General features: G+C 42.8%; 1 protein-coding gene across 4 annotated transcripts in view; it reads left to right on the top strand.

Annotated features, from left to right (window-relative positions):
• The window catches only part of LOC111872240, a 103,054-nt gene that overhangs the window by 82,819 nt on the left and 5,194 nt on the right, over positions 1–15,041 (top strand). For all 4 annotated transcript variants that reach the window (XM_033754621.1, XM_033754623.1, XM_033754622.1 and 1 more), the window contains 2 exons: positions 334–462; positions 11,364–12,206. In XM_033754621.1, the coding sequence (XP_033610512.1) occupies positions 334–462; positions 11,364–12,206 (972 nt within the window). The remainder of the gene's footprint in view (positions 1–333; positions 463–11,363; positions 12,207–15,041) is intronic.

The following is a 15,041-nucleotide window of genomic DNA, read 5'->3' as shown; positions in this document are numbered from 1 at the left end:
TGGCTCCTATTGGTTTGCTCTGTTCTGTCTGTTCTATGAGAGAGCCACTGGAAACTGGTGAGTTGTCTAGCAGTTCCCTTCTGCTTTTCTATATGAACACAAGCTTCTAGTAGGCAGATTGTCCTGCTTCTGGCAGGTATCTTCCTTGGCTTATTCTTCAACCCTGAACAAGGGGGTGACATTTCACATCCTGTATGAAGGTTCTCTCCACCTCTTGCCTGTAGAGGATCAGAGAAACCATCGTGTTACTTATTAACATTAGGTAGTACCTAAAAGAAGCACCATGCAGAACAGCACATATGAATTAGTTTCATTGGGGTGTTTAATTTGCAGGGTTTGTCAACCTGTGACTGGGTGAATGCTGTAGCTCAGGGCACATTGGCTGGGGAACTGACAGTAATCTTCTCCCACCAACTGCTGAATGGTATAGACACAGAGAAAGCCAGGAAGGATAATAGAATGGTACGTATGATGTGAGTGGACATGAGAAGTCAGTTTGCTGTTGCTGTGACTGTCAAACTAGAGCAAAAAATTGATTTTATTACCATACCAGGTTGTTGAAAGTTTATTCACCCATCTGAGCATTGTTACAGCTACAGAAATGGAAACATTTCCATGGACTTGTTGGAAGATAAGTACTGAAACTTTGAACAATGTCTGCAGGTAGGCACCAAGTTTCCTAACTGGTAATCTTGTGTGTTGATAATTAATTCCTTATGTAGTAGTAATAACCATTACTTCTGACCAGAGTGGAAGTCAAAATTGCTACGACAGAAGTCTGATTCCTTGACCTCTTTCAAATAGTACGAGGTGCTGTCAGAAAGTTTATGGGCTGTTATTGTTGTAACTGTGTCGGTGAAAGAAAATGAAAGGGCAGGCTAAGGTCACACTTCCGCAAGCCTATTGCATCAGTCTGCCATATGACTCCACACTGTGAACACACACTGTTTTACACAAGTGCTTTTTCGACTTTGTGTTTAGTTTTGTCTGCAATGGATGGCAAAATCGAGCAACATGTCTGCATCAGGTTTTGTGTGAAGCTCGGTAAATCCACCACTGAAATCCTTGAAATGCTTCATGAGGCTTTTGGAGAACATTCCTTAAGCCAGACAGTGGTTTTTGAATGACATTCATGTTTCAATGCCAGTCGAGAGTCAGTTGAAGATGACAAACATTCAGGGCGACCAAGCACCAACAAACAACAGAAAATGTTGAAAAAATTCGAGAACTCGTCCATGAAGGATATCGCCAAACAATCCATGAGCTCACAGACACTGTTGGAATCAGTTATGGGGTTTGCCAGGAGATCTTAACAGAAAATTTGAACGTACACCGCATTGCTCCTTCATCATGACAATGCACCCACCCACATGTCTCTGAAAACCACAGGGTTTGTGACTAACAACATCATGGTTATCGTTCCCCATCCTCCATACTTGCCGGGCTGAGCCCCCTGTGATTTCACTTTGTTTCCCAAATTGAAAATGAAGCCGAAGGGATAACGTTTTGAAACATTGTGGGTATCTCTGTGCAGCCCCATTTACTCCCAAGCAACCTTGGGGGTTCTAGTAAGGAGCTCTGCTGCAGGGCTTTGCAGTCAGTATTGTTAATTAGGTTTCCAGTTCCTACATGGTGGCATGTTAAGAATTATGCACATGTTAGCATAAATTCAAGTTGCCTACTACTGTTGAATGTTTCCATGCTCATACATCTAGATGGTCCAGCAAAAGTAACAAATTAAGCTGATTTTGAATTGTTTCATTTTGGTCCGTTACACTATCAATCACCAATTATCAATAGAACCTCCGTCGAGTGTAACAATATATATTCTTGTCACCATTTTCTCACATTTGCCTTACATGTTTCGGCTCACAAAGAGCCATCATCAGAGGCATCCATGTTTTTGTTGTGGATGCCTCTGATGATGGCTCTTTGTGAGCCGAAACATGTAAGGCAAATGTGAGAAAATGGTGACAAGAATATATATTGTTACACTCGACGGAGGTTCTATTGATAATTGGAAATTAAGCTGAATTAATCATCATACATCTTAATGTTCTTCAAGCATAATTTCCAGTAGTATAGTTTAGTATAGTACAGTTTTTAGTTGTTACTCACAAAGAAAAATTTGTTGGTATTGGTATGTGATTGAGTGACTGTAGAGAGGGTTTGGATTGGTAATCAGATTTACTGGACCCTTAAACAACTTGTGACTACACTTTACAAATCACTGTCACATACAGACTAGTGTTCTCGGTCACAGTTTTCACTGCTGTGCTTAGTAGCGGCTTCCAAGGGCAGACACCTTGTTTAACAATGGTACTGGTATTGTTGCATGCTTATGAAGCTGTTGCCTAGCAGTGGGAATGTTTGCAGAGCCAATATTCATTAGCAGCGGCTGTCTGAGCTGGCTTCATAGTTCTTGCTTTGAGCAAATATGCCACAGTATAATCTGCCAAGCATTGAGTTGACTTTGAATTGTGGCAGTACCTTACCACCTTATGTTTTGAAGAGTTCAACAAAGTGTATACTCACTGCCACAAAATTGAGGCAAAGGCAGACATCAAGCAGGTACATGCTATTGCAGCTGTAGTGGCTGCCGGCTGGGATCCAGTCATTCTGAGAACAGAACAACTGAATGAGCAGTACATAAGGCCCATTCTGGAGGAAATAAAGACTGGACAGCGCCAAGAATGGAAATACATCACTGACTGAAGCCCTATGTACAAAAGCTACTGGGCCCAATGGAAGTCCCTTGCTGTGAGGTACAGCATGTTAGAGTGCAACTGGGAATCCACTGACGAACAATCTAAAATAGCCCAGATAGTTCTCCCTTGGAGAAGAGTGAAGGAAGTGCTGACCAAACTACACGGCAGACAATTAGGAGATCACTTGGGTGTCAACAAGACCCTGAATAAGGTTCAGCAGCCAGTCGTGGCCCCTGAACTAGGAATTGGAGCCAAATGCATCAGTACAATGTTGGGGCCCATGCTAAAGGATGGCCATCAATGTAGCAGGGCCTTTCCCATGAAGCAACCAAGGAAACCGATACCTCCTGATTGCTTTGGACTGTTTTACAAAGTGGCCAGATGCCTATGCCATTCCTAATCAAGAGACTTCAACAGTGGCAGCAGCGCTGGTTACCAGCATTATCTGCTGTTTTGGAGTACTGTAGCAGCTGCATCATGACCAGGGCCGTAGCTTTGAATCTTGTCTGATACAGGAGGTTTTGCAACGACTTGGAGTAAGCAAGATGCACACCACACCCCTGCACCTGCAGTTGGATGGCATGGTTGAGTGCTACATCAAAACAGTCGAGAAACAACTATGGAAGGTTGTCTCATCAGACCAGTGGGACTGGGTTGCAAGAGTACCCATCTTCCTCCTTGCTTACAGGGCATCCGCTCATGATACTATAAGCTTGACCCTAGTGTTTAGGAGGAACTCCAGCTGCCCTGCAACCTACTGTTTGGGGCACCCCCCCAACAATGAATGACCCATAATGAATCATGCGGCAAATTTAGTGTACAGTCTACATGACTTCCACAGTTATGCCCACCCACACCTGAAGCTTGGCCAGGGACCAGATGAAAACTCATTATGACAGACTGGCCAACTGCTTGGGCTGCAACATGGTGACAAAGTGTGGCTCTGTTGCCCAACCCGTACAAAGGTGACATTGCCCAAGCTCCAGTCCTCATGGGAAGGCCCGTACAAGGTAGTAACCCAGATAATGTGGTACACAGGATCCAGAGGAACCCTAGATCGAGGATGATGGTGATACACCTGGGCCAAATGGCACCATGTCAGGGAGCTGCTTAGGACCAGCGGCCTTGGGGAGGGATCAGTGGGAGCAGTTGGAGAGTAATTATTGTGAGGACTGAGCCACAGGGAAGGAAGGCAAGACTGATCACAGATGTCAAAAGCACAGCCCTCAGAAAAGAAGAGATGGTACACCTGTAGGCTATAGAGGGTGAATACCCTTAAGGAGGGAGCAGTGTGCCATGTAGACCCATTGCTAGTCAATGGTCGTAAAATAAGCAGCTATACAGCAGCAATTGATTGGTAACAGTTGTAAACAAAAATGTCTCAATGGCACTGATTCAACACACAACAATAGAGGTACTGTTGGAGGCTGTGTTTTCTACAGTGGTTCATGCCCAGGAGTTATAAGCAGGTCAAAGTTACAGCTTAGTTCAGTTGGAAGGGAGCTGCAATTCAGAGAGGACTTCAGCCCAGGAGCAGCCATTACCAGGCAACTATTAGTGAAGACTTGACAGCTCCTTCCCTCTTTACCCTTACAGCTTGGGGCATGGTAGCTGCATTTGTCCCTGGTTACTTTGTTGTGTTCTCAGTGCTCCCCTGGTGGACTAGGATGTCCAAGCTTTGAGCATTACCCCCCCAAATACCTAGTTAATAACAGTAAAGAAGTAAGTAAAGGTATCCCTGTAACAGACCGTGGAGGCCCATAGGGTTGTGAGATGTTGAGGTTCCCACATTTTTCTAGACAATTGGCTCATAGATGGCAGCAACGTTGTCAGCCTTACAAGCTGGCCGCCCTTTACCCCCAAGAATATTCTGGGTACTCATTTCTGTTAGAGGCTGAGTCGACCCCAGGGCCACAGTGCGGCTGGAAGGATTAGGACAATTGAAAAACATCCAGTGACCTCATTGGGATTTGAATCCATGACCTTCTGGCTTGTAACATAATGCCTCAACCAACTATGCTATCAAAATAAGGAACACTGCAATTACCACAACAGTAATAATAACATAATAAACTGACTATTAATCTGCAACATTTGCAAACAGTGAGAACATTACAAAACTCTGACCATATTCCCAGCTTTGCAATATTATTGAACCTATAACCCCAACCAGCTTGGTTGGTCCAGACAGGAATCCCAGAAAAAGAACGGAACTCACCACTCAGAATGTTACCCCATTATCATCACATTGAATAGAAACACAAATGAAAGCCTAAATACATAGAAAACATACCACAGCAAAAACTCTCATTGTGTTTTCAAACTCAGTCATCCAAAATGGGGCAATAAATCCCCAGCAAAGCCCTAGTTGCAATGCTTCCTACACACACATTGCAACAAGGCAGTCTATTACCCTCAATGGCCAGAATGAGAAACCAAAAATAATTTAGAACACGCAACCCTAACAGAATTTCACCACCTACCTCGCTGGCCACTGGCAATCATAAGACAAACTTTCAGCTCTGCACAATTTTATGGAGGGCCTTTACAGTCTAAACATCTAGGGGAAGGTGCAAATCACAGAGTACTTGGGAATGATTGGGTTATGTAAGCTGAGGAAGTAATGGCACAGATGCCTTGGGAGCAATGAAAGAAGAGAGGATTATACTTAGTGGGTTCAGACTGAGTCCACTTGGTACTGCAGCCACTATTGGCCTATTGTACCAGCCCCAGATGATAGGTGGTGATTGTGGAACAGTTGGTGGAATGAAGATTGGCAAGGGTAACTGAAGTACTTGGAAAAAAAAACCTGCCCCAGTGCCACTTTGTCCACCACAAATCCCACATGACCTGACCCAGGCCGAATCCTGGACCACTGCAGTGGGAATCCCACCACTAACCGCCTGAGCTATGGCATGGCCTTGGGAGGGGAGGATACCAGACTGAACAGGCAACTCTTCAGACCATCGGAACATTTAACATGGCTCAATATTTCCATGCCCCCCCCCCTCTTACAGAAGAACAGACTGATCTTTGCCACTCGCGAACATCCACGCAATTAGATTTAAGGCTTTCAAGATGGAGGCGATACATTCCTCCGAAACGTCGGTTAACACCACTTATACACGGTGCCAAATCCCAAAAGACTGCTTTCTTCATCCACGCAATTAATTTTTCCCAGCTCCTGACACTGTCTGCTTTTAGGGCCTATGTGGACAGCTAGCCCAGGGCCGGAAGGTTTGTTGACTGTTGCATCATTGTGATGAGACATTCAGAGATCAATGCTGACAATGACGCTGTGGGAAGGGTTCCAGTACGTCTTCCCAAGACAGCCCGGCAAAGGATATAGGCTAGGAGGGACAAGGATAAACCTCCAGTTCTAGAAAGAAAGACAGTAACATAAACCCAACTCACTTCCAGTTAGGCTCCTAGTGTCAGTACTCAGATAACACATACAAGACCAAGAAATACAGGGTGTCTAGATGAAAGGTAGCCAAAATAAAAATCTCAGAAAGAATTTGTTGTACACATTACAAAAGGAAACTGTCAGAGTTTTTTCTGATTATATAAATTTCAGTGTGGACTTCCTTGGTGACATGACAAATACCCAGACGATATTCGACCTCGTTTCACATTGTTTGAAGCATGTTTGTTGTTACCGTAGCCACAGCATGCTTTATGTGTACTTTCAATTGTTGAAGGTCATTGATCTTAACCTGGTAGAGAATGTTCTTCACATAACCCCACAAGAAAAATCCAGTGGGATTAAATCTGGCATCCTTGGAGGCCAAGCAGTTGGTCCACTTCTGCCCAGCCATCTCTGTCCAGGTGATTCCTAGCATGGTGGCAGAAATGTTGCAGCTCTCCGTCTTGTTGGAGGATAGTTTGAGGTGGTAATTGGGGCAGTGCATACAGCTCCAGCATGTCCAAGTACAAATGTCGGGTCACATTTTTTCTGAAAGGAAGAGCTGTCCAACTTGTCGTGCATTAAGCCAGACCACATGTTCACTTTGGGGCTGCCTCTCTCCAACTCATATGTGACATGTGAATTTTGACTGCCTCAAATCCTGCAGTTGTACCTGTTTACAACTCCATTGACATGGAACGTTGCCTCGTCCAAGAAGCACACTTGGCGGAGGAAATCAGGTGACACATTATTCCTTTCTAGCATGTCCACAGCGAAATTTACACATGCCACATCGTCACTTGGTTTTAGTGCATAAATCATTTAAATCTTGCATGCTCTTAAATGGAACTTCTATGTAGCACATCATGCACTGTTGAACATGAAATTTGTAACTGCAAGCTAGCAGAACAAATTGATTTGTGCAGACTTCGCTGGAATGCCTCTCTAATGCAATTACATTTTCTCCAGAAGTCCATGTCTTTCCAGGAGGTTTTACACACGACAGACTACCTGTAGTTTTCAGTTTGTTGTCCCAGACAAAATGCATTTCTGTGTAGGAGATTAACATCCATATTGCATTCTAGAATGATACTGGACAGCCATAAGAGCTCTCAGCTCTGCTAGCTACAACACACATTGAACCTGTTCCTGTGGTGATATAATTACTGAGCTTGCCGAAGGTCACCAGCTGCCACATGCACATAACCCAGGCATGAAAACTTTCAGAGTTTTCCTTTCCAATGATATAAACCAGATACATGTATGACAGTTTCTGAAATATGAACTTTTTATGTTAGATTCCTTTCATTTGTACATTCTGTATATTATTCAGCCAGAAATGTGGCTTAAATTGAGATACATGCACTTTTCTTATAATCACTCCTGTATGAGGATTGGCTAACAAAGTTCTAACAGGAGATAACAAACTTATCTGTTATGAGTGGTGCAGACCATTTATAGTCTAACTTTTTGGGATGGTGGAACAGCTAGGAACTCATCAAGTGTAACCTGATCAAAACCAAATCGCCCATTTGAAACACCACTTGCCTTCCCACAGTGTTGCATCTATCTGCCACTCTGGCAGAAACCTATCTCAAACTACTTGTGGTGGTCTCCCAACACTCATTAATCTGATTCAAATCTTCCAGAAGCTGTAGCTCATGCAGTTGCCATTAAAGCCCCAGGAAATGCTTCAATTCCCTACCCAGGAATAGCATAGCAAGAGTCGCTGCAGACGACTCATGCCAAGCTTAGCTGAAGGCTGTAGTCAAAGATGGAAGACATTCACAGCACTAGAGCGGCCTTCCAATTCCCACAAAACGTTTTCTGCCTGTGGACCCTTGCCTTTAGTCCAGGGCTAGCAGTTCATCCTGAATGGTCCATACTTGCATATTTGTGTCACATTGACCACTCCTCTCTGTTCCTGCATATTTTCATAACATGCCCAATAATATCCTGACATTATACTACGTTATTGGACATGTTGACTGGTAAGCTTTCTCTCAGTCACTGCCTTTTGAGGAGTCAGAATTTCCATCTGCTGATATCGTGGTCAAGTACTTTGTAAGTACTCAGCTACAATCTGCCTTGTGTCATATTCCTCTGTCATCCACGAGACGGCATCACATTCCTGTCTAGTGGTAGATAGATCAATGCTGCGATACCTTTCACTCTTAGAGAGAAGCTATGAGGTGCCTCAGTTTCCACCCAGCTCTGGAGAATTTCCTTTAAGCACCTTGATGCAAAGGCTCAGCATGTTGTGTGAAAACCACGCACTCGTCATGGAAGGCCTTTGTCTCCAGCCTTCCCCAGTCTGCCCATTGATGTATCATGTGGAACAAACTACAGTGCAGGCATAGTAGTTACTGGTAATACATCACAGGTAGACATCGCCAATTAACTCACACCTCATATTGCTTGTGTTTTCAGTTCTGATGGGTATGATCCAACATTTAAAATTAAGATTTTTTTAAGATATCTGTTGCTCTTTTAATTGAGTCGTCAAGTGTTAGACCCCATTATAATCTGGACAGGTCTATTTTTAACCTTTAACGACCGAAAGTCCGGTATACCGGACGGTACCTGTGACCTCGAAGATGCCGAAAGTCCAGTATACTGGACGCAAGACACGTGCTCACTTTAGAAGTGCTGCCGGTTAGACGTTGAGTTTGAAACCAAAACAAACACACGCAAGTTCAAGTCAGAGGTCCAATTGTTGGCTCTGAACAATAAAACCCTTCATCATGGCACTGGGTTCGATTTCGTTTACATGTAGGTAAGACTGTTTGTGACTTGGTCAGCCAAACAGAGTGGAAGCTTCTTCACAGAACAGCTGACCCAACATTCCTCTGTGCGGGCAGATCACTGCTTCTGTAGCTCTCAAGGAAGTGTGACGTGTTTAGTGAGTGTCTGAATTATCAGCTTGTGAGTCAGTGGCGGACTGTTTCTCTGGGGAAGCCAAGATTTTTCATTGAGTCATCTGGAACTGAACATTGACAACACTGTCCGGCCAGCCAGATAGAAACAATAACTTCCTGTTTGTTCGCTAAGCGAGAGACTGAACCAGATTGTCTACCAGCGTATGAGAAGTGAGGTCTGTGTGACCTTCACATCGCGCTGAAGCAAACTCTGCCTCTCCGCGCTCCCGCACGCAGTATCTATAGTAGCGTAAACTTACACGACGCAACGAGTTGAAACTCGTGTACAGTCTGACCAAACATTTTGGTGTATAGTGTCAATGTATTTTGGATATAACGACGTCTCAAATTTGAAGAAAAAATTATGGGTAAGTCTTTTGGAATTTCATTACACATATAAAAGAGAGTATATTTTGAATTTCATTACATAACAATCACAGTTAATATTTATTTGTAAAAATTGCCTTAGGTATATTGTAGGAAATTTCATTCTCTTTCAGGCGGTTTTTAGTTCGTAATTCTAAGCTGCATAGAACGGAAAATATGTAGTTTTTTCTGAAAGTCTACAATATTAAAAGGGCAACGCCAAATTAACTCCGGCAGCAGCGCAGTCGTGGGGGGTTTAAATGCCGACTCTTAAAGGTTAATATATTTATTTTGGTTTTAACAGAAGATTATCAAGTTTGTCTTTGTACAGACATATATAGCTGTGGATGTTGATACTCTTTGAAACGCAGTGTGATGTGCACATGCACACACAACATACTCTCTGAAACTTTGTCACAGAGATAATCATTTGTTGTGTTTCTTACACGATTTCCTTTAGATATTAGTGCTGTATACAGAGAGAGGAAGATATTGTGTGGGCAGAAAGACAGAAAGAGAGACAGATTCTGTTTGGCAGATTGATTTGTTCAGGCATTTAATTATACTGGGTTATTCAAAAAGAATGAACCGATTCTATTATGCAATATTTTATTAAAGGAAAGTAATACAGAAGTCCAGCCAAGTCACAAGTATTCTACTCACAATAAACTTTTATATTTCCTGTCTTACAAGTGTTCAATGTGGCCACCACCTACAGCACGGGCAACATCAAAGCGATAAGAAAATTTCTCCCAGGCACGTGTCAGCATATCACGATGCACTGAGTTAATCGCTGTTGTTATTCAGTGTGTAAGGTCATCGAGGTTAGTGGGTGGCAGTGAAACATAAACGTGATCTTTTACATATCTCCACAAGAAGAAACCACACACGGTGAGGTCTGGGGATCTCGCAGGTCAAGCACAAAGAGCAAGGTCTTTGGCCCCCTTCCCACCAATCCATCACTGGGGCACTTTTTCATTTAAAAAAGCTCGAACCATCAGGTGCCAATGGGGCGGTTCTCCATCTTGTTGAAAAATGAAGTCATGCGAATCTGCTTGCAGTGAAGTGAAGAGTCAGTTTTGGAGCATATCGAGATAGGTTTGTCCTGTAACAGTGTTTCCTTCAAAGAAAGAGGGACCATAAACCTTGTCCTAAGACACAACACAGAAGACGTTCACCTTAGGGGAATCTCTTTTGTGCTCAACTGTTTCGTGTGGGTGCTCTGTTCCCCAAATACGCACATTGTGGCGATTGACTGTGCTGCTCAAGTGAAAAGTCGCTTCATCACTAAACATTAAACGCGAAATGAAGGTTTCATCTTCCACCATCTCCAGCATCGAATCGCAAAATTCCATCCGCTTCCTTTTGTCTTCATTGGTAAGTGCCTGAACAAGCTGCAGTCTGTATCGTTTCAAATGTAGACGTACTGTTAGCACACGCCAGACAGTGGATTGAGGGATCACAAGCTCATGGCTAGCTCGATTTGTTGACTTCCGCGGGCTCCTCTCAAACGCAGCATGGATTCTCGCCACTTGTTCCTCCCAAGACTCATGGTCGTCCTGGACTTCTTCCTTTACACAGACACCCACTCTCTTGAAACTGTCGAAACCACCATTGAATGTTCTTAGGACAGGGGAGATTAATGCCGAATCACCTTCGAAAAGCACGCTGCACCGTGACAACCGAATTTGTTTTCGCGAACTCGAGAACGCAGAACGCCTTTTGCTGAGAACTCGCCTTTCCGAGGGTAAACGAACAACTGAACGTTGCCGGAAGAACAACGCAACTTCAGTGCCCCTGTGGCAGCCATTCACAACTTAGATAACTCCTCTTTCAAATGGTCACTGACTCATTCCATAGAACTGAAGCAATGCGTCATGAAATCAGTTCATTCTTTTTGAATAACCCTGTATTTTTTCAGGTTGCCATGGTCCTTCAATGAAATGCTTTTTTTCTTTTTTGCAGGTCATTGGTTACATAGAAGTTACCAACTTAGAAGATCAGGAAGGAGATGTGTTTGTGAATGGCAGCATTGCAGAAAAAACTGACAGTTTAAAAAATTCTGCAGGTGTCCAACTGCTGGACAAGACTCTGCACAAGCATGGTGTGATGGATGTTGACGACACCATGCTTGCCAACATTGTCCATGTCAAGCCACTTACTACAGATATTAATAGTTTCTCAGGTGTGAGATCTCAGTTTAGTTCTGAGCATCAGTTTTCAGAGCTAAAAAGTACAGAAAGCACTCCATTTGTGAGGAAAGGCAGCAATGTTGATGAGCTGGACATCAGTACCATTGGTAACTGTGATCTGTCTGTGTCTTGCCATGAGAGTGAAAGGACAGATGGGGAAGATCAGAATTATGAAGTGACAAACGGCTGTATTCAGGATGGGGCTGAGCGTGATTTCAAGGCTCCTAGTAGATCATCTAATATCTCACTTGAAAGTGATGTTGAGTCCAGAAATAGTACAATAACAAGAAACTTGCCATACAGTGTTGTTACTGAAGGTACTACATTAAGTGACGTGTCACATGCAGACATCAGTGTGCCTCATAGTACTGACATGGGAAGATGTTTCAACAGGGAGTTTTCAGAGGTCCCAGAGGACGTGTGCAAAGCTGCTGCAAGCATGAAAGAAGATGTGGACAGACGTGAGAAGACAGATGGTATGGGACACAATGATGACAATGATAAAGACATTGTTGTTGAAACCAAGAATAGGAAGAAGACTTTAACCCGTGTGAAGTTCAAATCATATGATGAGGCACGCAAGAAGTGTGGGCTGATTCTGTGCAACTTCCCAACTGTAAGTAATTTAGTGTTTATAGGTAAGGTGAAGTTGTCCCTGTGCCTAATGAATTAAGCACTACGCCATGAAGCCGTATGGGGGAGTGGATGTATAGATCCACAGTTACCTCCAGGGAAAGAGCCCCCCGTACCCATTGGATAGGAGTTTGGGTGAACCCCAGAGCTGATCTCGGTCTTCCAGCCCACAGCTGGTTGCTGTACTGACTACCGATTGTTGTTGTTCTCCTTCTTCTTCTTGCTGTTTAGAACTCTACTCTGAATGTGTATGGGTTGAGATTCTGTTGATGGCATAAACATGTTTATTGGTAACTATTACTTTCCCCTAACACCAAACCAGAAGTTATTACTAATTTCACAATCATGAAAACACTCTGGACACTAACAATACCCGCATAATTTTATTGGGAGACTTAAATGCCACTATTATTCTAAATTCAAGAAGGATGTTATATACCCCTCCACATGTCTTCTTGGCCTAAGGCAGTGCATTGAAGCTGTTGCCAGTCATAACATGCTTGACCTAGTTCTTGCAAATTTCACTGCTCTAAAGTCTGTTTCTGCTGACTCCGGATTGGTCCAGTCTCTGATGCATATCACCCTCATTTGAGTATTGATGTCTTTTTACCTCATGTTAATAATAATTTAAATTGTGACTTTAGATATCAAATTTTCACAGCAGACAACTAAACTTTGCTTTACAACATCCTATCTGCTTATGATTGGCCAAGCATGTATGAAACGTCTTCTGTTGATGTAGCAGTCACCAGCCTGAATGCTGCTGTTAGAGGTGCCATGGAGCAGGCAATACCTTGTGGCTATAGCTGCAAGTCCAAATTCTCTCACTGGTTCTCCTATACCTTAAGGTATTTCATCGCTAAGAAAAATTATTTCCACTGTCGCTTTAAAAAGAAACCTTCCAATTACTTTTACGACAGGTTCGCCTGTTACAGAAAACTTGTTAAAAATACCATCAAGTCTGACAGGCTTAGGTGGTTGAAGTCAATTGACAACAATTTAAAGTCAAAGCCCCAGCATTTCTAGAAATATGTATCTAATTTGAGAGAACATAGAACCAGTTCCATTCAGCTAGAGGTTAATGGTACACACTTAGCCCAGCCCAATGCAGTTGCTGATGCTTTCACTAAGCACTTTCAATTTGTAGAGAACTATTAGGCTTATTTTGGACTCTATCCATCGTCTGGTATATATAAGACAAAAAACCACAGCGTTTCAGAGACCGGATCTGTCTCCCTCCTCAGATGCATGTGGCAGGATAGACCTACTCAGTTGGGCCCGTTAGAAAGAGATAGTCTCAATCACTGGAAGATTTCATTCTCTCTCAAACCATACATATGTAGAAGGTCAGTATAGACCAGTTTAGTGAAATCTTGTCAAGACTTCTAATCTTAAACCAACAGAATAACATAAGTGGACACTTGATAGGTCTGTGTAGATAATACGTGGTGACATCTTTTATACATAATATAATTCCGTCAATAATGCAATTATTTCTATCACTCCTTCCCTTCACAACATGTTTCGGCCTCAAACAGCCATCATCAGGTGTCCCACCTGCATATAGTGTTGTCTCCCCTGTATGTGTGGAAGACAACACCATACACAGGTGGAGAGAACGACATACAAGCAAGGGGCAAAACATAACCATAACACCAGGCTTATGTACAGAAAACAACACACAAACACCCAGGCCGCTACAGTATAAAAATCCAAAGAGAGAGATATCGAACTATATCGGTTGGACGATTGGATGACTCCTCTTGTAGAGGTCTAGAAAGGAATTTTACAAAATTTTAGTGGAAAATTTTTAATGAACTCAATTTAAAGTAAATTGCAGCATATGATATTTTAACTAATGTTAACTTAGTATCAGTTATAACATCGAACGTTTTAAATCATGAAATGTCGCAGTTATACTTGTATGTGATGTGAAAAAGTGGACATTCTGTAGAGTGGAACACTTTTGGCGTAGCTGTGGCACCTGATGATGGCTGTTTGAGGCTGAAACATGTTGTGAAGGGAAAGAGTGATAGAAATAGTTGCATTATTGACGGAATTATATTGTGTACATGTATAAAAGATATGTAATGTGACAGGTTACTTAAATATTATATTACATGGTGATATGCCTATAGAACTGCTTGAATTCACATCTTCATGAAGGGTATATGGCTTATGTGAGACATATGCCTCCTGTCGATGTCATGAGTATTCAGCAGCAGAATAATACAATCTGCTGAAGTCTTGGGCAATCAGCTGTGTCAGTGTTACATTAGAAACCAACGTTTCAGAGATCCCTTTCATCTCCATTATGAGGGTCATTGCTGTAAATCAGCGATGGCCAACTGGCGGCCCGCGGGCCGTATCCGGCCCGCGACTTGATTTACTCCGGCCCCCCGCCAAGTATCAGGTTATTTTAAAAAATCTTAACTTCACAGCTGTATTGGCACAGAATTCAGTTTTTAATAGGACGTTTCATTAGCTTACAGCATTTTGCAATTGACTGTATACGTTCTTACCGAGTTGGACAGTTCAAACTGTTTTCTAATAACTGTGTTCATGTCATGGAAATTCCAAGTGCTCCAACCCTACTTCTGTTGGGAGATGACACTGAAGGGAAGACCGTAGTGGTGAAGGATTTATGACACATTCAAAATAATAACCATTCTCAGCTTGCTCGCAGGGATGGGATGTTTACCGTTCCTCTCGGCATCCTGGCGTTTGTTAAGTGCCAGTTTTAGCAGAAATGTCTCCCAGTTAGTGCGATTTTAGAAAGTGAAGTGTGATTACGGAGTGTGAGTGTAGAACTGTTTTT

Source organism: Cryptotermes secundus, unplaced genomic scaffold (genome assembly GCF_002891405.2).
Source record: "Cryptotermes secundus unplaced genomic scaffold, Csec_1.0 scaffold860, whole genome shotgun sequence".
Classification (NCBI taxonomy): Eukaryota; Metazoa; Arthropoda; class Insecta; order Blattodea; family Kalotermitidae; genus Cryptotermes; species Cryptotermes secundus.
This window is presented reverse-complemented; position numbering and strand designations above follow the sequence as displayed.